The sequence below is a fragment of the Bos mutus genome, chromosome 5, assembly GCF_027580195.1.
Source record: "Bos mutus isolate GX-2022 chromosome 5, NWIPB_WYAK_1.1, whole genome shotgun sequence".
NCBI lineage: Eukaryota > Metazoa > Chordata > Mammalia > Artiodactyla > Bovidae > Bos > Bos mutus.
In genome coordinates this window covers 37,088,591-37,112,278 of record NC_091621.1, presented here as the reverse complement: position 1 = coordinate 37,112,278, position 23,688 = coordinate 37,088,591, and the positions used below count along the sequence as shown (strand labels likewise).

At 39.7% G+C, this 23,688-nt stretch overlaps 1 protein-coding gene across 1 annotated transcript in view; it reads left to right on the top strand.

The window, feature by feature from the left end:
• DBX2 (developing brain homeobox 2) overlaps positions 1 to 8,381 on the top strand; it is a 38,387-nt gene extending 30,006 nt beyond the window's left edge. Inside the window, exon 4 of the mRNA XM_070369965.1 lies at positions 6,317 to 8,381. Coding sequence (XP_070226066.1) covers positions 6,317 to 6,655 — 339 coding nt within the window. The 3' untranslated portion in view covers positions 6,656 to 8,381. The remainder of the gene's footprint in view (positions 1 to 6,316) is intronic.
• Positions 8,382 to 23,688: the final 15,307 nt, after the last annotated feature.

The following is a 23,688-nucleotide window of genomic DNA, read 5'->3' as shown; positions in this document are numbered from 1 at the left end:
GGATGAAACCTTTCTTAACCTTGCTTCCTTTCCCCAGGGAAGTAATCTGTCCCCCTGACCCCTGACTTTTTGAAGTCATAGGAAGCCGTACAAGGTGTGGTTGAGGGTAGCTGGCCTAGATCAGCCAGTATGTGTTTTCCTCATGTGTGGTACTGGTGAGCCCATGCCCTTAATTGCTCTGTGCCTCAGTTTCTCACTTTTATGTAAGACTCAGAGCTTCCCAGGTGGCTCTCATGGTAAATAATCTGCCTGCAATGTGGGAGACACAGGTTCAATCCCTGGGTCAGGAAGATCCCTGGAGAAGGAAATGGCTACCCACTCCACTATTTTTGCCTGGGAATCCCATGCACAGAGGAGCCTGGTGGGCTACAGTCCATGGGGTTGCAAAGAGTCGGACGTGACTGAGCAATTAACACACTCTGTGCTAGGTAAGAGGGAAAATTGATAAGTATTGATTCAGGTAACACTCCTTGGATCCCAGGAATGTTTACAACGAACTGAGAAGACAAAGCAGAAGCTTACGAGCAATTAGATAAGAATATAAAACAATAATATAGGAAACAGTGCCTGGCAGGTTAGTTATACTGCCATATAGGAGCTGGATCAGTAGTTCTTCTAAAACTTATATATCTCTCTGGAGCCTTACACTAATTCCCACCTCTGGAAGGTACGGTCATATGACTGGTCCATATATCCTTGGGGAATCTAGTGATGGGAATTTTCTGGTCCTCAGAGGAATTGTTGGGTCTGAGAAAGGACCACATGAGGGCTCAGTAGACCTGGCCTGCATTGCATTGGCTTGGATGAGTGTGTAGTTTTGTAAGTTTGGGGGCCTCTGGTTGACTTGGAACTTGAGGTAGGTGTTGTTTAGTTGCTAAGTCACGTGAGACTATTTTTCAATCCCATGAATAATAGCCCACCAGGCTCCTCTGTCAATGGGATTTCCCAGGCAAGAATACTGGAGTGGGTTTCCATTCCCTTCTCCAGGGGATCTTCCCCACCCAAGGGTCAAACCAGCGTCTCTTGCAAATGTATTGGCAGGCGGATTCCTAGGTGTTAAAGAGCAACAATGGCTAGGATTAATCTGACAGTGCTCTGAGAAAGTGTGAAAATCCATAATAGTACATAGTATCTTCTTTAAAATGAACTATTGAAAAAGGATTGCATCAAGCCTATTCAATAATATTTATGAGGAGTTGACTGTAATATTTCCACTCTGAGAAAACAAACTGTTTCCATATTTTTATGTTATCTCTCAGTTCTTATCCATAGGCACATAGTTGTACATAGTTGATTATATTGGTTTTAAAATTCAAATGCCTCAGGAAAGAATGTTTTTTATCTCATTGAATTTGGTGAACAGCTCAGAAGTAGGTTAACATTTTCTTATTTCATATGTTGTCGTTGTTGTTGTTCAGTCACTAAATTGTGTCCGACTCTTTGTGATGCCACGGACTGCAGCATGTTAGGCTCCTCTGTTCTCCACTATCTCCTGGAGTTTGCTCAAATTCAGGTCTGTGAGTCAATGATGCTATCTGACTTTCTAATCCTCTGTCATCCCCTTCTCCTCCTGCCCTCAATCTTTCCCAGCATCAGGGTCTTTTCCAGTGAGTTGGCTCTTTGCATCAGATGGCCAAAGTATTGGAACTTCAGCTTCAGCATCGGTCCTTCCAATGAATATTCAGTATTGATTTCCTTTAGGATTGACTGATGTGACCTTCTTGCTGTCCAAGAGACTCTCAAGAGTCTTCTCCAGCACCACAATTCAAAAACATCAATTGTTCGGCTGTCAGCCTTCTTTATGGTCCAACTCTCACATCTGTACATGACTACTGGAAAAACCAAAGCTCTAAGTATACAAACCTTTGATGACAAAGCGATATCTCTGTTTTTTAATACACTATCTAGATTTGTCATTGCTTTCCTTCCAAGGAGTGAGCATCTTTTAATTTCATGGCTTTAGTCACTGTCCTCAGTGATTTCAGAGCCCAAGAAAATAAAATCTGTCACTGCTCCCACTTTCTCCCCTTCTATGTGCCATGAAGTGATGGGACTGGATGCCATGATCTTCGTTTTTTGAATGTTGAGTTTTAAGCCAGGTTTTTTTTTTTTTTTGCACTCTCCTCTTTCATCCCCATCAAGAGTCTCTTTAATTCTTCTTTGCTTTCTGCCATTAGAGTGGTATCATTTCCATATCTGAGGTTGTTGATATTTCTCCTGGCAATCTTGATTCCAGCTTGTGATTCACCCAGCCCAGCATTTCTCATGATGTACTCTGCATATAAGTTAAATAAACACAGTGACAATATATAGCCTTGTCATACTCCTTTCCCAAATAAGCTTATATGTTTCTCATATATGCACAAACACATAAAAAACACATGCTAAGTCACTTCAGTTGTGTCCTACTCTCTGTGACCCTTTGGGCTGTAGCCTCCCAGGCTCCTCTGTCCATGGGATTCTCCAGGCAAGAATACTGGAATGGGTTGCCATTTCTTCCTCCAGGGAATCTTCCCAACCCATGGATCGAACCAGAGTCTCTTACATCTCTTGGATTGGCAAGTGTGTTCTTTACCACTAGTGCCGCTTGGGAAGCCCTGTTAAAAAAAAAAAAAAAGGTAGACTCTTGCATAATGATTACCACATCCCCTGACATTTGATGTCATTTACAGATAATAAAATAGGTACTTCTGTTATTTCTGTTTTACAGATGGAAGAAGCTGTGACCTAGAAGCACATATATGTATTTTTAGGTAAAAATGGGATCACACTCTGCACATATTTTGATGTTTTCCAAAGGACAGTACGAATCACCTGTGTGACCAGCACACAGCTCAGGCAGTAGAACTTGACCATGGGGCCAGGTGCCCCCGGCACACCCGCTCCCAGGCACTACCTGCTCCTTCCTGACTGAACTGCATGGATTAGTTTGCCCATTTTTGTGCTTTGTATAAATAATATCACTCAGTTCATATTCTTTGGTGTATGGCTTCTTTCACTGACCATATCTTGTGAGATTCATCCCTGTGGCTGTGTTGTAGCAGTAGCTCATTTACACTTATCACTGTGTAGTATTACATGGTACACCACGATTTATCCATTCTAACGGTGGCCATTGGGATTGTTCCCATTTTTTGGCTATTATGAAAATGCTGTTGACAATGACTGTTGTTTTACACTTTGCTTCCCCCCTGCCCACATTCAAATGTCATGAGATACATCCTTGCATATCTGCATACATATTTACTTCATTTTTCTTTAGTGTCTTAGAACTGACCATTACATGGATATACTGTAATTCACTTAGCCATCTTCAGCTTTAAGTTACCTCCTAGTTTTTACTATTACATATCTTTATGCATTTAAAAATATTAAAAGTAAGATAGGAAACTAGGAGTGGGACTTATAGGTTAAAGTTTATGTACATTTTAAATTGCGATCAATTAAAAAATTCCTTTCCAAATATAATATTGTATCAAGATATTGAACTGTGTCAGATTTCACTTCTACTAACGAACAGTCCCCTTTTTTTAAATAGTCCCATTATTTAAATTTTTGAAAATGTTGCCACCTTCATTGGCAGCTTGTATTTGTTATTTTTTTTCCTAGTTATCAGAACTTGGGAATCTTTTAATCACTTTACTGGTTATTTTCATCTGAATTTAGACTTCTCATGGCTATACCATTTCATTTCTATCATATTGTCTTTTTGTGGATGGATATGCAGCAATTACTTTGTATGTTAATCAAAATATTTGAAATATTATGGTTAGTAACATTTTCCTGTTAACAGCTGTCACAGAAATCCCTTCCAAGTTTGTGGCTTTTTTTTTTTTTATTGTGGTAAAATACACATAACATAAAATTTACCATTTTAACCTTTTGGAAGTGTACAATTCAGTGGCATGAAGTACATTCACATTGTTAGGCAGCCATCATCACCATCCATTCCAGAACTTTTTTAATCGCTCAAAACTGAAATTTTGCACTCATTAAACAATGACTCCCTGTTTCTCCCTACCCCAAGCACCTGGCAACCACATTCTATTTTCTGTCTCTGTGAATTTGACTACTCTAGGTACTTCATATAAGTGGAATCATACTGTATTTGTCCTTTTGTTACTGGCATATTTCACTGGATATAATGTCTTCAAGTTCCATCTGTATTGTAGCATGTGTCAGAACTTTCTTCCTTGTTAGGGCTGAATGATATTCAATTGTATATATAGACCACATTTAATTTATTCATTCATCCATCAATGGTCATTTGTGTTGCTTCTGCCTTTTGGCTAATATAAATATTGCTGCTGTGAACACTGTGTGTACAAATACCTCTTTGAGTCCCTACTTTTAATTCTTTTGGGTAATTTGTGGCTTTTTCATATGTTTATGGTCATCTTTATTTGTCCAAAAGTTTCTCCTTTTTATGTAGTCAGATCTAGCTTTCCTTTTGTAGCCTTACTGTTTTGTGTCATGCTTAAGAAAACATTCATCTCCCTAAGACTGTAATGATCATCTCTTATATTTTCTTCTAGAACTTTTATAGTTTTGTGCTCATGTTTAGCTGTTTTATCTATCTGATATTTTTATTGAGAGGCAGAACTTTTATGCATGTATGTGTGCTAAGTTGCTTCGGTTATGTCTTGACTCTTTGTGACCCTGTGGACTATAGCTCACCAGGCTCCTCTGTCCATGGGATTCTGCAGGCAAGATTAGTTTAATGAGTTGCCATGCCCTGCTCCAGGGATCTTTCTGACCCAGGGATTGAACCCAGGTCTCCTGCATTGCAGGCAGATTCTTTACCACTGAGCCACTGGGGAAGCCCAGACCTTTTATGATTTTCCCCAAGTACGTACATTATTTCTAGTATCACTTATGGTACTCTTGTCCTGATACCACTTATGAAAAAACATCTTTTATGATTTTCTTCAAATTGATATTACTCAAAAATTTTCTAGACAGAAAAGCTAACAAGAGAAGAAAATAATTGATGTGATGGAAAGGCAAGAATCACTAATGGGAACACGTAACTGTCTTAGTAAAGACCCATTAGAAATACTTGGCAGATTTTCTGGGAGTAAATGCCTACTGCAAATAATAAACGAGTTTATGAACAGAACCAAATGCTCTGGTATGTACACAGTAGTACTGTTTTCTTATTAAAAGCCTTGTAACGGAGACGGCTGTGTTTCGGACTCAGCTGCCTGCAATAAGCTTCTTTTGCAGCCATTTTGGACATTGCCACTCACTTTGAAAGAATGTTTTGCCAATCTGGAAAGACCATCTCAGTTAAAGTTAGAGTTTTACTTCATTGGGAGAAGTATTTGGTTTGTACACTTTAATAATTATTTCTTTAGGTAAAAATTTGCCAGTTTTTGTTTTAAAAATAGAAAGCTACTCAGAAGGATGCAGTGTAATGCGCAGGAAAGCAATGTGATTGAGTTTTCAACCACCAGGAAACCAATTGTGGTGTTTTCTTCTCAGGTACAGTTGATTACATAGTAGGTAAAGAGGGAAGTTAGTAGAAAAGACTCAAGTGGGATGGGGGCAGATATGGCTCAGATAAGAAACTACCATCATAAGCACTTTGAGGTTCGTTACAATCAGGTGTAATTTATTGAGCCTAATTCTTTGAAGTTGATAAGCCGTGGGAGTACTCGAACTTGGAAATTATAGTAAGCCTGCAATTTATCTAAGCATTATGAAATATAGTCTTAATTTAGTCTCCAAAAGTTTCTGATGAAGTTTGAATGTTTATAGGAGCCTCAGCACTGGAGTGGGACTGTCACTGAATCTCGTCTAAGTACTTCCATTTTACAAACTGTGTGACCTTGAGCTAGTTCATTGCTTTGAACCTCAGTTTTCTTATGTGAGCAATAAGGACTTCTTGCAGTCACTGTGAGGATCAAATTTTAAAATCTATGTTGAGTGCCTGGCTTGACACCTGGCACCAAAAAAAAAAACCACTCAGATGATATTACTAGCTGATAACATTTCCTTTGGATAAATAATTTAGCATAGACTAAATGAGGTTTTAAAATATTGAAGAGAGTTAAACCAGTCTTGAAAGATGTCCGACTTATAGGATGTCACCAACTTAACCACAGTTGTTTTGTTTCGTAAGTGTGTGTGGAGATGTTATATTAAAGTAATTTCTCAGATGTTTCTGGACTGAAAAACTACAAGGACTTTGCTAGGCTGGCTCTCATAATAAGGCATTCTGTGGAATGAACAGTGGGGAAAATTACAGTTTAAAATGCTGAATTGAAGCAATGTGGAGTTAAGTGATCATTTTGTTCAATTACTTTATTACTAGGTGAAAATCTGGTTTCAGAACAGAAGAATGAAATGGCGGAATTCCAAAGAAAAGGAAGTACTTTCCAACAGGTGTCTCCAAGAAGTAGTCCTTCAAGAGGACCCCCTCTCGCGATCAGCTCTGGGTTTCCCTTCTCCTTGTGCTTCACTCTGGGAAGTCTCCCAGCAGCACCCGAGTCCAGGATGGAGGGAGAATTCTCCTGAACCTTCAGAGAGACTAATCCAGGGGAGTCCAGGGGCAGAGGCCCTGCCCCCAGAAGCAAAGTCACTGCAAGGTGCCTTGTATTTGTGTTCTGAAGAGGATGCAAGAGACAAGAGTGTACTTACTGGCACAGTGTGAATGGACACAGTCTGCCACGTTAACTTAAAAGAACTCTTGATTAGTAACATTCGGGCTCTAAAGCCTGCTAGCTTGTGCCTCATCAGTGCCTAATACCTAATACCTTAGGAGTGAAACATGGACTAATGTTTTAGGAAACCCTCTCCAGTGTTCTCTTATTTGGGTCCTAGACTCAGACTTAATTTGTAAGTGGAACAGAATCTCCTGGAAATTGCGATGAAGCTAAAAAAAAAAAAACAAGAGTAATAGTTGACTCAGTCACTGCTCCGAGTTTGTGCATATAAGCTTGTGTCTCTATGTGTGTGTATATATATATATAAATAGTCATTAAAAATACATTAGTAGAAACTAGTTCCTTTCTATATAGTGCATTGAGCAAATTCACTTCCTTTTATATGAAGGAAAACCAACGATGGACTGAATGTTTTTAATTTTTTAAAAATTATGTGAAATTTGGACTTCAGTGCAAATTTTCATATCAATAGAACATGTTTTTAAGAATTCTCTTTTTTCTGGCTTCTTTCAGTATCCAGCTATAAATGTTTTTTTAACAACTCAGCTCAGCAGTCCTAATTAAATGTGCCACTGTTAAGCATATACATTGAAAGTATGTATTTAAAATTAGTCCAGTAGGCAAGCTGGAAGAATTTCTGAATGTGACTGTTAGTATCTTTAATTTTCCAGGCTCTGGACTTCAGGCTGTCAGTGATGGAGGTACCTATTTAACTGCTGATTATCATATGATCTCTTTTCTGTAATGATGGGCCTTAATCAGGGTTTGCCAAATAAAATGCCTTTAAGGGCATGTCAGGAAAATAGAGGGCATGGCCCACCTAAAGATCTGTGAGTTTAATAATTGTTGAAATACTGTGATGGCTGAACAAATATCTGTGCCAAGAAGTCTGTGACCTCTGGCTAAGACTTCAGTGTCACAGTTCTTAAATGTTCCCAACAGGACTTCAAAACCCAACACAGATGGAATCTATAGGGATTTCTATTTGCACTTCTGGTTATAGACTAAATTTTCCACTTAGGTGGTGTACACGATAATATTAGGTTATTTTTATGTATTAACAAATACCACACAGATGTTTTATGTTTTTTGAATACTGTGAAATAGTATTATTATAAAATTTCATTTCTGGTAATGATTTGCTTAGTTCAGCTAGAATTTTTTATTCTAGGTCCAAGAAAAATTATGCTTCACTTTGAAGGAAATGAGGCAGAAAAAGGAAATGATGTGATTTTGAAGTAGGTTATTATAATCTGTGGACAAGAAACATTATTAGAAGTTCATGATGTGGAATTTTGTTAGAAAGCTACACAGAGAGAGTGACTTCTAATTTGCTTACATTCTTAGCTATTGGCTTTGAGAGTTTAGAGTTTTTAGCAAAGGTAATATTTTCGAAGATAACAATTTTGTCAACATGAGGAAATTATTTTGTGTGAATGGAATTTGATTTGGTGTATGATAGCTTATATCTTTATCTTTTGCTTGCAAGTCATCTCAGAAGACTCAATCCCTCTTTGTGGGAAGTGAAGGCAGAGGTCTGCTGTCAACAATTTCAATTTTAAAACCTGTCTTAAAATGAGTTATAGTATGATTTCTTTTATTTATAATGTTAACCTCATTTACATTTATTGGGTCCTTTCTATGTACTGGAGACTGTGCTAAGCCTTTAGGGTGAATTAACTCATTTAATCCTCATGACAATGACCTAATGAAGTATAGGGACTATTACTGTTAGGATTCTTGTTACCTAGACAAGGGACCTGGAGCAGTATGGTTAGGGTAATTTACCTGAGGTCATGAGGTTAATAAATGGAATTTGACCCCTGGCAGTCAAGTTTCAACTCTTGAAATTTAACCAACCATTTGGGGTTGTATACCACTGTGAATGTATTCACCTAGTTATGGGATGCATTGTAAGACATACATTTTGAAGACTAAAGTGAAATTTATTAAAGAAGTTCAGAAATATACCGTACTTTTAAAAAATATTTATTTTTAATTGGAGAATAATTGCTTTACAATATTGTGTTGGGTTTCTGCCATATATGAACATGAATCAGCCATAGTTGTACATATGTCCCTTCCCTCTTAAACCTCCTCCCTACATTCCACCCCTCTAGGACATTTTACTTTTTAGTATCTTACTTGGGGAATGTTTTTCTTTTCAGTATCTTCTCTATTAACTTTGAAATGTTGGGAAAGTAAAGAATCATGAAAGTCTTCAGTTATGAAGCCTTCTCCATAGAGAATAGTCTCATAGGAGAACCTAAGTGTGAGATGAAAGAGTATTTTTCTCTCACTCTGCTAGAAATCATAGAGAGCTTATCCATGGATAAGCTGTTTCCATGGATAAGTGTTTCTTGAGAATAGCTTGAAAATCAAATGAAAGAAACCTGCATCCTGGCCATCCAATTACCCAAGTTTTAGAAGTGGGACTCTTGGTGCTGAAATGATCTTTCCCCACGGTTTAACCTCGAATTCTGAGACCCCGTGGAGGCTCTGTCTGTGTGATTGGCCTGATAATCATATACACAGATGCATCTTTTAATTGTTTTATACTTTGGATGTGTTAGGAGCTTCCTTGGTGGCTCAGATGGTAAAGAGTCTGGCTGCAGTGCGGGAGACCTGGGTTCAACCCGTGGGTCAGGAAGATACCCTGCCTAGAAAAGGAAATGGCAACCCACTCCAGTATCCTTCCCTGCCAAATTCCATGGATGGCAGGCTACAGTCCCTGGGGTCTCAAAGAGTCGGACATGACTAAGCAACCTCACCTTTGGATGTATTAAAGGCTTAGGAAAAGAACATCTTGGATGAATATGAAAGTGAAAGTGTTAGTTGCTCAGTTCTGTCTGACTCTTTGCGATCTCCTGGGCTAAGCCCACAAGGGTCCCTCTGTCCATGGAATTCTCCAGGCAAGAATACTGGAGTGGGTTGCCATTCTCTTCTCCAGGAGATCTTCCCAACCCAGGGATGGAACCCGGGTCTCCTGCATTGTGGGCAGATTCTTTATAGTCTAAGCCACAGGGAAGCCCCTTGGATGGATATATTAGGGATATCTAGGAAACATGCCCAAACACATATGCATGGTCCACAGGCATATGCTCGTTGTACCTTGACTTTGCCTTCAATTTACCCAAATTGTTGGCGAGAAGTGCTGAGCTTCATAGTCTAATTGACAAGGGTCTCCTTTCTCTTTTAACTTCTGCTTAACCAATGTTCCCTCCACCTGCGGTGTTCTTACACATGCATTGGGTTGGCCAAAAAATTTGAGTCTTTCTGTAATTTACAGAAAAACCCAAATGAACATTTTGTCAAACCCAATATTTTCCTCTGCTTTCAGAATGCAGATTACTTTTCTCCACATGATCACATATGAGTATTTTTGCTATCTGCCTTCCAGACAAACACTATTATATAAAATACCAGGAAAATAGAAGCCTGAAGGCAAGAGTATTTAAAAAATTTTAAAAACATGCCAAATTACCGTAAGTGGAAAAGAAGAAAAAATTGTAAATACCATCCTTCAGCTTTTATGAAGAAAAATATAAAGCTAAGTATAAAGAGTTGGAAGTATACAGATTAGGAATGGTCATGAGGTCTGGAGATAGTGAAAGCCATGATCACTGATATTTAAAAGGCAATTCTATTTTCTTAGTGCTAAAGTGGTTTGAATGGGTAACCTGGTTATTCAAGCCAGTGGTTCAGTCTTTAAAAATCCATACCTGTAATGCCATACCTTCCAACCAGTTTTGTATATGTGCTCAGATTGGAATATACTTCATACATGCTCTTCAAAAGTACCCACACCTCCCACTCCATCCGCTGAAAATCATACATATACTTACTTCACTTTTCAAATATGCTATGCTAAGTCACACAGTCCGACTCTGTGTGACCCCACAGACGGCAGCCCACCAGGCTCCCCCATCCCTGAGATTCTCCAGGCAAGAACACTGGAGTGGGTTGCCATTTCCTTCTCCAATGCATGAAAGTGAAAAGTGAAAGTGAAGTTGCTCGGTCATGTCCGACTCTTAGAGACCCCATGGACTGCAACCTTCCAGGCTCCTCCATCCATGGAATTTTCCAGGCAAGAGTACTGGAGTGGGGTGCCATTGTGTAAACCACACATGTCATTTCTGGCCCCCGTATTCCCCATTCTGAAGCATCTTTTGCAAAGGTACATACTCGCCAGCTTGCTCTGTAACCCATTCCTTGACGAACAGTGATTTTATCAAATTCTGCTAACCTTTAATAAAACAAAGCTCATTAGACACTGCTTCTGCATGCCTTTGAAATCCACAAAAAATTTTTTTTCTGGATCTCATACTTCTTAGGTATTATGTATGAGGCACTGTCTTCAGCTCTATGTAAATAAATATGAAGGAGCTCATGGTCCTTGCCCTCAAGGAAACTTAAGATCTAGTCTACTTGCCAAACATTTTTTGAAATCTTCCATGTTACCAGTGACTGGATCCAGTAGTTTTGGGGTAAAAAATAGTGTCCTCCAAAACCCTATCTATCTATTTGCAGAAGTAGTGGCAGTTTTGTTATTCACTTGCTCAGTTGTGTCCAACTCTTTGCTACTCTGTGGACTGCAGCACATCAGGATTCCCTGTCATTCACTGTCTCCCTGAGTTTGCTCAAACTCATGTCCATTGAGTCAGTGATGCCATGGAACCATCTCATCCTCTGCTGCCCCCTTCTCCTTCTGCCTTCAATCTTTCCCAGCATAAGGGTCTTTTCCAGTGAGTCAGTTCTTTGCATCAGGTGGCCAAAGTATTGGAGTTTCAGCATTGGCATCAGTTCTTCCAATGAATTTTCTGGGTTAATTTCCTTTAGGATTGACTGGTTTAATCTCCTTGCTGTTCAAGGGACTCTCAAGAGTCTTCTCCAATACCACAGTTCAAAAGCATCAATTCTTTGGCCCTCAGCCTTCTTTATGGTCCACCTCTCACATTCATACATGACTACTGTAAAAACCATAGCTTTGATTATATGGACTTTGGTCAACAAAGTGATTTTTCTACTTTTTAATATGCTGTCTAGATTTGTCATAGCTTTGCATCCAAGAAGCAAACATTGTTTAATTTCACAGCTGCAGTCACTATTCGCAGTGATTTTTCAGTGCAAGAAAATAAAATCTGTCGTTACTTCCACTTTTTCCCTTTCTATTTGCCATTAATTGATGGAACCAGATGCCATGATCTTAGGTTTTTTAATGTGGATTTCCAAGCTACCTTCTTCACTCTCCTCTTTCACCCTCATCAAGAGGCTCTCGAGTCTCTCTTTACTTTCTGCCACTAGAGTAGTATCATGTCTATATATGAGGTTGTTGATATTTCTCCTGGCAATCTTGATTCCAACTTGTGATTCATCCAACCCAGCATTTTACATGATGTTCTCTGTATGTAAGTTAAATAAGCAAAGTGACGGTATGGAGCCTTGTCATGCTCTTTTCGCAATTTGGAACCAGTCAGCTGCTGCATGTCTGGTTTTAACTGTTACTTCTTGACCTGTATACAGGTTTCTCAGGAGACAGGTAAGGCGGTCTGGTACTCCCATCTCTTGAAGAATTTTCCATAGTTTGTTGTGATCCATACAGCCAAAGGCTTTTAGCCTAGTCAGTGAAGCAGGTGTTTTTCTGGAATTCCCTTGCTTTCTCCATGATCCAACAAATGTTGGCAATTTGATCTCTGGTTCTTCTGCCTTTTCTAAATTCAGCTCATACATGTGCAAGTTCTTGGTTCATGTACTGCTGAAGCCTAGCTTGAAGGATTTTGAGCATAATCTTGCTACCATGTGAAATGAGTGCAATTGTACAGTAGGCTGGACATCTTTGGCATTGCCTTTGTTTGGCATTAGAATGAAAAGCCATCTTTTCCAGTCCTGTGGCCACTGCTGAGTTTTCCAAATAAATATGCTGACATATTGAGTGCAACACTTCAGTAGCATCATCTTTTATGATTTTAAGTAGCTCAGCTGGAATTCTGTCACCTCCACTAGCTTTGTTTGTAGTAATGTTTCCTAAGACCCGCTTGACTTCACACTCCAGTATGTCTGGTTATAGGTGAGTGACCATACCATCATGGTTATCCTGGTCACTAAAACCTTTCTTGTGTAGTTCTGTGTATTCTTGCCACCTCTTCTTAATCTCTTCTCCTTCTGGGAGGTCCTTACCATTTCCGTTCTTTATTGTGCCTATCCTTGCATGAACTATTCCCTTCATATGTCCAGTTTTCTTGAAGAGATCCTAATTTTTCCCAGGCTATTGTTTTCTGCTATTTCTTGGCATAGTTCATTTGAGAAAGCTGTCTTATCTCTTCTTGCTGTTCTCTGAAACTTTGCATTCAGTTGGGTATATCTTTTCCTTTCACTTCTCTTCTTTCCCAGCTATTTGTAAAGCCTCCTCAGAGAACCACTTTGCCTTCTTGTATTTCTTTTCTTGGGGATGGTCTTGGTAACTGCCTTCTGTAAAATTTAACGAACCTCCATCCATAGGTCAAAGCTCTGGTAGACAGAGTGCCTGAAGAGCTATGGACGGAGGTTCATTAAATTGTACAGGAGGCAGTGACCAAGACCATTCCCTAGAAAAGAAATACAGGAAGACAAAGTGGTTCACTAAGAAGGCTTTACAAAGCTGAGAAAGAAATTTTCCCTGGTAGCTTAGCTGGTAAAGAATTTGCCTGCAATGCAGGAGACTCTGGTTCAATCTCTGGGTCAGGAAGATTCCCTGAACAAGATATAGGCTATCCACTCAAGTATTAGAAATTTTCCCTGGTGACTCAGATGGTAAACAATCTGCCTGCAATGTGGGAGACCTGGGTTCAATCCCTGGGTTGGGAAGATCCCCTGGAGGAGGCAACCCACTCCAGTATTCTTGCCTGGAGAATCCCCATGGACAGAGGAGCCTGGAGGGCTGCAGCCCCTACAGTTGCAAAGAGTCATACACGACTGAGCGACTAAACACAGTACATACACACCTGAATGACCTAGTGGTTTTCTCTACTTTCTTCAATTTAAGCCTGAATTTTGGCAATAAGAAGCTCATGATCTGAGCCACAGTCAGCTCTAGATCTTGTTTTTGCTGATTGTATAGAGCTTCTCCATCTTTGACTACAAAGAACATAACCAATCTGATTTCGGTATTGACCATCTGGTGATATCCATATGTAGAGTCAGAACTCTTCACTGTGACCTGTTCATCTTGGGTATTCCTGCACTCCAAGACTCATAGCTTCATTTAGTTATGCAAACCCCTTTGCCATGACAAAGCTGTGGTCCCTGAAGTAGGGTGGTGGATTGGGGGGTTGTTATTGAACGCTCCAGTTTTCAGAAAAATACAAGGTACTTGGCATTGCTGATGTTCTGTGCTCTTTCTCCTCCATTTGGGCTACACTGGTCCCAAGAGAAGTCAGAAAGAATCTAAGGAAATAATATAGTAACTTTTTGTTTATAGTGCACCCTACCTTCTACTTTCTTCTTTCTACCTTCTCAGCCTCAGATCAGCTTTCAACCATGATGAATAGGAAGAGTGAAGAAAAAGTAAGTAGCACAAGTAAGGTGAAATCAGGAGTATTCGCCTGGTGAGTATGGTGAGTATTTTTGAATATACTGGAAAAATCTTGCAGAATTAATTTACATCCTTTATGAACCAGTTCTAAAATAAGCACCTACCTGAAGGACAAAATGCTAGCCGCCCCCCCCCCCCACAATGGTTCTTAGCTTCCAGCTGTTAGTTGGGTTCCATTACATTATTATTTTTGGTTATAAAAGCTATATATGCTCATTATAAAAAGCACACTGGAAAATATAGCTGACAAAGAAAAATTTATGTGTAATTCTACCATCTGGAAATAGCCAATTTAGCTCTTTTGTGAAAATTTTCCCCTTTTGAATGTATTTATATGTAGATGTGTGTGTGTCTAAACAAATTTGGATCATAGTGTATGTCTAGGTTATCTTGCTTTTTTTTTACTCAACTTTATAGAGAATAGTTTCCCATGCTGTTAGAAATTCTTTAAACTTTTTATGACAGCTGTATGGTATTATTCCTTTATAATTCCTTCACTTCTTGAGGTGGACCAAGGGATGGGGCCAGGAGATGGCAGGTCATAGAAAGAATGATCATGGGCTCTTGTACCAGAAATTTACTTAAGAAAAACAATCTGATGCTTATTATTTCTTTTAACTATTAATAAACAAAAGCCCAGCAAACATAAGACATAGAATGAAAATCGAGGAGTTAGGGCTTATGCTTTCAGTGGTCTTTAATATCAAGGAGTATCAGATATACAAGTGGAGAGCCTCTTCCGAAAAGCCACCGTGATGTTTATCAAAATGTCCTCCCATCCATGCAAAATCAAAGGGATTTTTTGCACATGGGTTTCAGCAAGTAGCCAGCTACAAATATAACTAATATAAGGTAACAGTTTACCTCTCTTTAATCATGTTTTATAGTCACACTGATATATTATTTAACTTGAAAAAATACATCCTTTTGTTCACAACATGGGCAGAAGCCCAGTCAGCTGATGGGTATCTGACATGTGTTACCATTTTGAAGGCTTGGATGATAAGGCATTTTTGCCTATTTAGTCTAGAATCTCCCAGCTCTCACAGCTCTATGGATATTCTCTCAAACATGCTTGAACAACAGGAATTATGGAGAGAATCACTTGAGATCAGAACATTCCAAGGTTAAAATACAGCCTTGAATGTTATTTAAACCCAAAGCAGAACCATCAAGTGCTTGATGCTAATCAAAAGTCAAAAAATTAAGCATGTTAAATCTGAATAAAGTGCAGTGATACAGTTAATTCATAATATGTATCTAATCCTATTACAGGAGCTTCCCTGGTGGCGCACTGGCAAAGAATCTGCTTGCCAATTCAGGAGACATGAGTTTGATCCCTTGGTCAGGAAGATCCCCTGGAGCAGAAAATGGCAACCCACTGCAGTATTCTTGCCTGAAAACATCCCATGGGCAGAGAAGCCTGGTGGGCTACAGTCCATGGGGTCACAAAAGAGTTGGACATGACTTAGTAACTAAGAAACAACAACAATCCCATTACAATGGATTCCCATTGTGGTTTCCTAGGGATGTTGTAACAAATTACCACAAACCATAGCTTAAAACAACAGAAGTTTATTCTCTTGGAGTTGTGGAGGCTAAAATCAAAGTCAAGATGTCAGCAGGGCCTTGGTCCCTCAGAGGTTTTAGGAAACCACCTCTTGAGCTTCTGGTCCCTCTAGGAATTCTTGGTTGGGGCTGTGTGACTTTAATCTCTACTTCTGACTTCCTGTGGTTTTCTGTCCTATGTGCTTGTGTCACAAACTTCCCTGAGTCTTTCTTTTATGAGGACACTTGTCATTGGATTTAGAGCTGAGGTTCAGCAATATCACATCTCAAGATCCTTAACTTAATTGCATCTGCAAAGCACCGCACCCCCCTCCCCCCATGTTTTTTCAAATAAGGTCACATTCACAGGTTTCAGGAGTTATGACATGGGCATACTTTTGGGGGGAGCTACTATTCAACTCACTGGTCCTCCCAGATGGCTCAGTGGTAAAGAATGCTCCTGCCAATACAGCAGACAAAGGAGATGTGGGTTCTATCCCTGGGTCTGGAAGATCCCAGGAGAAGGAAATGGCAACCCACTCCAGTATTCTTGCCTGAAAAATTCCATAGCAGAGGAGCCTGGCAAGCTGCAGTCCACGGAGTTGCAAAGAGTCGGATACGACTGAACAGCTGAGCACATTCAACCTACTACATCTATATTCCACAATATCACAGCATAAGATCTAGAATAAATAAAAACAGGAGACTTAGATTTCTGCTTCCCTGATAGCTCAGTCGGTAAAGAATCTGCCTGTAATGCAGGAGACCCTGGTTTGATTCCTGGGTTGGGAAGATCCCCTGGAGAAGGGAAGGCTACCCACTCCAGTATTCTGGCCTGAAGAGTTCCATGAACTGTGTAGTTCATGGGGTTTGCAAAGAGTCAGACACAACTGATCGACTTTCACTTTCACTTTAGACGCCTGTGGCATCACCTGTGATGGAATGTGGCTATATTGCTTTGACGTAGGCTTTTGTATCAACCAATGCAAGGATATTTGGGGCAAGGAAATTTTTGTAAAAATTGCCTCCATTTTGAATTTCTTTCTACACTGGGAAAATATAAGAAAATACAGCACTAATTTTTTTAGAGCCCTCACATGGATTCCAGATGTTGACCATTTAATCCAAGAAGGTGTTTCCTTATTATATGGATGTGGTGCACATCAAAAAATTGGCATTGTTTAATTTATGACTCACACGTGAACCATTGTTTTTTGTGATGTAGTTATTTTAAGTGATTCATAAACTAAACAATGCCAATATTTTGGACACGTACCATATTTGTGTAATGAGGAAACACCTTCTTGCATTAAATGGTCAACATCTGGGATCCATGTGGGAATTTCTTTGAAATTTTAAGTCAAGACAAATTAGCATGGCAACATTTTCTCAGAGAGGCAGCTAGCTTGTAATCAAAATGCAGAGTGAACTTGGTACTATATTGTGGTTAAGAAAATAGGAATATTTTTGACAGAAAACCCAATGTTGTTTTTACAGCATTATTTTGAGGATGCGTAAATGGAGGTGTGGAGTGAAATACAGTATGGGCAGCATTGAGTCATCAATGAAAAAATCAGCTAAAGTGTACTTTCTTAGTAGTGGTGGCCCATTTGGTAACACAAAGTTGTTAAATGAGCATACCTTTTGACCAGACAATTCCATTTACTGGAATTTACCTTATGGAAACAGTCAGAAATGTGCAAACAGATTTGCACACAAGGATGCTCATCATAATACTGGACTTTATGTTTTAGAGCAGTTTTGGGTTCACAGCAAAAGTGAGCAGAAGGTACAGAGATTTCCCATATGTCTCCTGTCCCACGTATGCACAATCTCCCTTACTATCAACATCTCGCACAAAAATAGTACATTTGTTACAATGAAAGAATCTACATTGACACACCATTATCACCTAAAGTCCCTAGTTTACATTAGAGCTCATTCTTGGTGTTGTACATTCTATAGGTTTTGAAATATGTGTGACATGTAACTACAATTATAGCATTATACAGAGTAGTTTCACTGTCCTTAAAGTCCTCTCATAATATGTTTTGATAGCAAAAGCAATTTGATAGCAACAGGGGATGGTTAAAATCAGTTGTAACAAATTTATGCAATGAAATCCTAAGCAGCCATTGAAAATATTGTTGAAGAACAATGATTAATAAAAATGGCCATGATTCATTGTTAAAGGGAAAAACAGATTACAAAACAATGTTTTAATACCTAATTTACTTATGTTTGTGTGTTTAAAGAAAAGCCTATACACCCATGTTTTAACTGTAACAGTCTCTGAGTAGTGGGATTAAAGATGACATTTGTTTTTTTTTTTCACCTCCATTTTCCAAATAATCTACTACAAATACATTACTTTTTAAAAATTTATTCATTATTTTAAAAATCTTTAAATTTATTTTTGGCAGCAGCACATGGCATGTGGGGTCTTAGTTCCCAATGAGGGATTGAACCTATTCCCTTTGTAGTGGAAGTGTGGAGTCTTAACCCTGGACTGACATGGAAATCCCCCAAATCATATTACTGTTAAAATTAGAAAACACATGTTGACTTGAAAGTCTCACAGACATCTCAAATTTCAACAAGCTCTTCTTTGACCTCAAATCTTTACTGGTATTTCCTTCTTTTGGTGAAAGTAAAATAGGACAAACAGTTGCTGAATTCAGCAACTTGGGAGTCAGCTTGACTCTTTGCTCTCTGCCCCCCTCATATGTAATTAACTACCCAGTTCTGCATATGCATTCTCCTAAACATCTCTTCAGTTTGTCCCCATTCTAGCCAACTCCATAGTTGCAAATGCATTCCAAATCACCACTCCCTCTTGTGTGCGCTTGTTTCCTAGACGTCTCTTTGCTTTTCTTCTAGCTCCCTTCCAGCTTCTTCCTCAGGCTGTAGTCAGAAGGATCCTTTTTAAAAGTATAATCAGACTGATTATATTCTCTGCAGCCAAAGATGGAGAAGTACTATATAGTCAGCAAAAAACAAGACCAGGAGCTGACTGTGGCTCAGATCATGAACTCCTTATTGCCAAATTCAGACTTAAATTGAAGAAAGTAGGGAAAACCACTAGACCATTCAGGTATGACCTAAATCAAATCCCTTATGATTATACAGTGGAAATGATAAATAGATTCAAGGGATTAGATCTGATAGATGGACTGCCTGAAGAGCTATGGACGGGGGTTCATGCCATTGTACAGGAGGCAGGAATCAACACCATCCCCTAGGAAAAGAAATGCAAAAAGGCCAAACGGTTGTCTGAGGAGGCCTTACAAATAGCTGTGAAAAGAAGAGACGTGAAAAGCAAAGGAGAAAAGGAGAGATATACCCATTCGAATGCAGAGTTCCAAAGAACAGCAAGGAGAGATAAGAAGCCTTCCTCAGTGATCAGTGCAAAGAAATAGAGGAAAACAATAGAATGGGAAAGACTAGAGATCACTTCAAGAAAATTAGAGATGCCAAGGGAACATTTCATGCAAAGATGGGCTTAATAAAGGACAGAAATGGTATGGACCTGACAAAAGCAGAAGATATTAAGAAGAGGAGGCAAGAATACACAGAAGAACTATACAAAAAATATTTTCACAACCCAGATAATCATGATGGTGTGATCACTCACCTAGAGGCAGACATCTTGGAATGTGAAGTCAAGTGAGACTTATGAAGCATCACCACAAACAAAGCTAGTGGAGGGGATGGAATTCCAGTTGAGCTAATTCAAATCCTAGAAAATGATGCTGTGAAAGTGCTACATTCAATATGCAAGCAAATTTGGAAAACTCAGCAGTGGCCACAGGACTGGAAAAGGTACATTTTCATTCTAATCCCAAAGAAAGGCAGTGTCAAAGGATGCTCAAAATACTGCACAATTGCACTCATCTCACATGCTAGTAAAGTCATGCTCAAAATTCTCCAAGCCAGGCTTCAACAGTATGTGAACCGTGAACTTCTAGATGTTCAAGCTGGTTTTAGAAAAGGCAGAGGAACCAGAGATCAAATTGCCAACATTCACTGGATCGTTGAAAAAGCAAGAGAGTTCTAGAAAAACATCTACTTCTGCTTTATTGACTATGCCAAAGCCTTTGACTGTGTGGTTCACAACAAATTGTGGAAAATTCTTAAAGAGATGGGAATACCAGACCACCTGACCTGCCTCTTGAGAAACCTGTATGCAGGTCAGGAAGCAACAGTTAGAACTGGACATGGAACAACAGACTGGTTCCAAATAGGAAAAGGAGTACGTCAAGGCTGTATATTGTCACCGTGCTTCTTTAACTTATATGCAGAGTACATCATGAGAAATGCTGGACTAGATGAAGCACAAGCTGAAATCAAGATTGCTTGGAGAAATATCAGTAACCTCAGATATGCAGATGACACCACCCTTATGGCAGAAAGTGAAGAGGAACTAAAGCGCCTCTTGATGAAAGTGAAAGAGGAGAGTGAAAAAGTTGGCCTAAAACTCAACATTCAGAAAACAGATCACAGCTTCTGGTCCCATCAATTCATGGAAAATTGATGGGGAAACAGTGACAGACTTTATTGTTTTGGGCTCCAAAATCACTGCAGATGGTGATTGCAGCCATGAAATTAAAAGATGTTTACTCCTTGGAAGGAAAGTTATGACCAACCTAGACAGCATATTAAAAAGCAGAGACATTACTTTGCCAACAAAGGTCCGTCTAGTCAAAGGTATGGTTTTTCCAGTAGTCATGTATGGATGTAAGTGTTGGACTATAAAGCTGAGCACCGAAGAATAGATGCTTTTGAACTGTGGTGTTGGAGAAGACTCTTGAGAGTCCCTTGGACTGCAAGGAGATCCAATCAGTCCATCGTAAAGGAAATCAGTCCTCTGAATATTCATTGGAAGGACTGATGTTGAAGCTGAAACTCCAATACTTTGACCACCTGATGTGAAGAACTGACTCATTTGAAAAGACCCTGATGCTTGGAAAGATTGAGGGCAGGAGGAGAAGGGGACGACATAGGATGAGATGATTGGATGGCATCACCAACTCAATGGACATGAGTTTGAATAAGCTCTGGGAGTTGGTGATGGACAGGGAAGCCTGGCGTGCTGCAGTCCATGGGGTCGCAAAGGGTGTGACACAACTAAGTGACTGAACTGAACTGATTCAGGGCATTTCTACCCATTAAAATCTTTCCATGGATATTCCTTAAGTGCAGGTCAAGACTAACCTTTCTCTCATAGTTACGGTGTTCTCTGAAATCAGATTTCCGCTCATCTGGAAAAGACTCTGATGCTGGGAGGGATTGAGGGTAAGAGGAGAAGGGGACGACAGAGGATGAGATGGTTGGATGGCATCACTGACTCGATGGACGTGAGTTTGAGTGAACGCCGGGAGTTGGTGATGTACAGGGAGGCCTGGTGTGCTGCGGTTCATGGGGTCGCAAAGAGTTGGACACGACTGAGCGACTGATCTGATCTGTCTCCACTTCTCCTTTCCTAAATTCCAAGCATGCTGAATTTTCTTTATTTACTTCAGTGTGTTCAGCTCTCATAACTCTCCCACATCTTTACCCAAGCTGATCCCAGGGTGCTCTACTCCTATTCTCCCCACATTTCTCGTTACATGTTCTTACTTATCCTTCAGGTCTTCCATGCTGTCCCAGGTTCAGCCCCTTACCATAAACTTCCTACTTCCCAACACCTGTACTGCCTTTATAATTGCCTATTCATTTTTTGTCTTCCTAATCTTACGAATCTAGATAGACTTTAAGCTCTATAAGGTCAAGAAACCTGTCTGCATTTTTCCTCTTTCCATCACTAAAAGCTAGCAGGGAGCCTGGGATTGGATTTGGTAATTCCACAATAAATATTTGTTGGTTTGATTTGAAATTAAATAATATTCAAGAGTTTTATCTCCAGTTTTCCCCACCATGCACTTGTCTTTTATACAGCTGTCTTGTTAAATGACAATAATGCATACATGAGGAAGAGAGTAGTAAGAGAGGCATGAAGAGCACCTGCTTCAGCATCTTAGAGATGGTTGTGACAATGTCCAAAGTGTGACAGGCTTAGTGTGAAATGCTTGTAGTTTTCATTTGTATCTACTTATTTACCTGGCTGCATTGGGTCTTGGTGCAGGATTTTTCATTGCTGTGTGAGGGCTTCTCTAGTTGCAGTGCATGGGCTTCTCACTAGTTGTGGCGTGGGCTGTAGAGTGCACAGGCTCAGTAGTTGGGGCATGCGGGCTTAGTTGCTCTGCGGCATATGGGATCGAGTTCCTTCACCAAGGACTGAGCCCACAATCTCTGCATTGGAAGGTAGATTCTTAAACACTGGACCACCAGGAAGGTCTCTGCTTGTAGTTTTCTGAAATACAGTCTTTTTCTTCTTGAATTGTATAACTGAGCACAAACTCAATTTATGAAGGAATATGTAAGCAATTTGTAACATAATAATAGCTTTCTGATAAAGGCAAATTAGAAAGAATATTTGTATTAGACAGCTTAGGCTATCATGACAGAATACCACACTGGATGGCTTAAACAGCAAAAATGAATTTTCTCACAATTCTGAACGTTGGAAGTTCAAGATGAAAGTACCCGCAGTGTTGGTTTTCGGTGGGGCATCTCTTCCTGGCTTGTACATGATCAACTTCACACTTTGTGCTCATAGGGCCTTTCTTTTGTGTGTGTGCAGGGAGAGAGAAGTATCTGGAGACTCTTCCTTTTCTTATAATTTTTTTTTAAAGACTTTGAAAGTTGCTCAGTTGTATCCAGCTCTTTGCAACCCTATGGACTATACAGTCCAGGGAATTCTCCAGGCCAGAATACTGGAGTGGGAAGCCTTTTCCCTCTCCAGGGAGTCTTCCCAACCCAGGGCTCAAACCCAGGTCTCCCGCATTGCATGTAGATTATTTACCAGCTGAGCCACCAGGGAAGCCCATAATGATACATCCTATTGCATTAAACCAACCCTCCTACCCCACCGATGCCACTTAATGGCCTCATTTAACTTTAGTTTACTTCATCTCCAAATATAGTTACCTTGGGGGTTAGGGCTTCAGTGTAAGAATTTTGTGGGGAACACAATTCAGTTCTTAACAATATTACCTACATCCCATTCTATTCTATATTGATAATATTATAAATATTTTAACATATAGAAGTATATAAAATACTTTCAAATTAGATTCCTATGGCTGCTGTAATAAGACATAACTGCAAACTTGGTATCTTAAAATGGCAGAAATGTATTCTTTCATAGTATTGGAGGCAAGAAGTCCAAAATCAGTATTAATAGGCTGAAATAGCAGTGTTGGCAGGGCTTGATTCTTCTGAAGGGTCTGGGGAGAATATGTTCCTTCCCCCTTCCAGCTTTTGCTGCCTCCCAGCTTTCCTTAGCTTGTGACTGTACCACTCTCATCTTCCTCCATGGTCATGTGACCTTGTCTTGTCTGTGTTTTCTCAACTTCTGACTGTGTCAGATCTCCTCTGCCTCCTGATTGTAAGATTACATGTGATTGCATTTAGGGTAACCATAATTCAGGATAACCTCCCAGTCTCAAGATCCCTAAGTCAATTACATCTACAAAGACCCCTTTTCCATATAAGGTGAAATTTACAAATGCCAGGAATCAGGATCTGATATCCTTGTGGGGAGCATTTCTCAGCCTGCCACAACCAGTATTTTAAAATATCCTAGTCTTTTACAATTCAATTCAGTTAAGTTCAGTCACTCAGTCATGTCCGACTCTTTGCGACCCCATGGACTGCAGCATGCCAGGCCTCCCTGTCTATCACCCAACTCCCGGAGTCCACCCAAACCCATGTCCATTGAGTCAATGATGCCATCCAACTATCTCATCCTCTGTCATCCCCTTCTCCTGCTGCCCTCAATCTTTCCCAGCATCAGGGTCT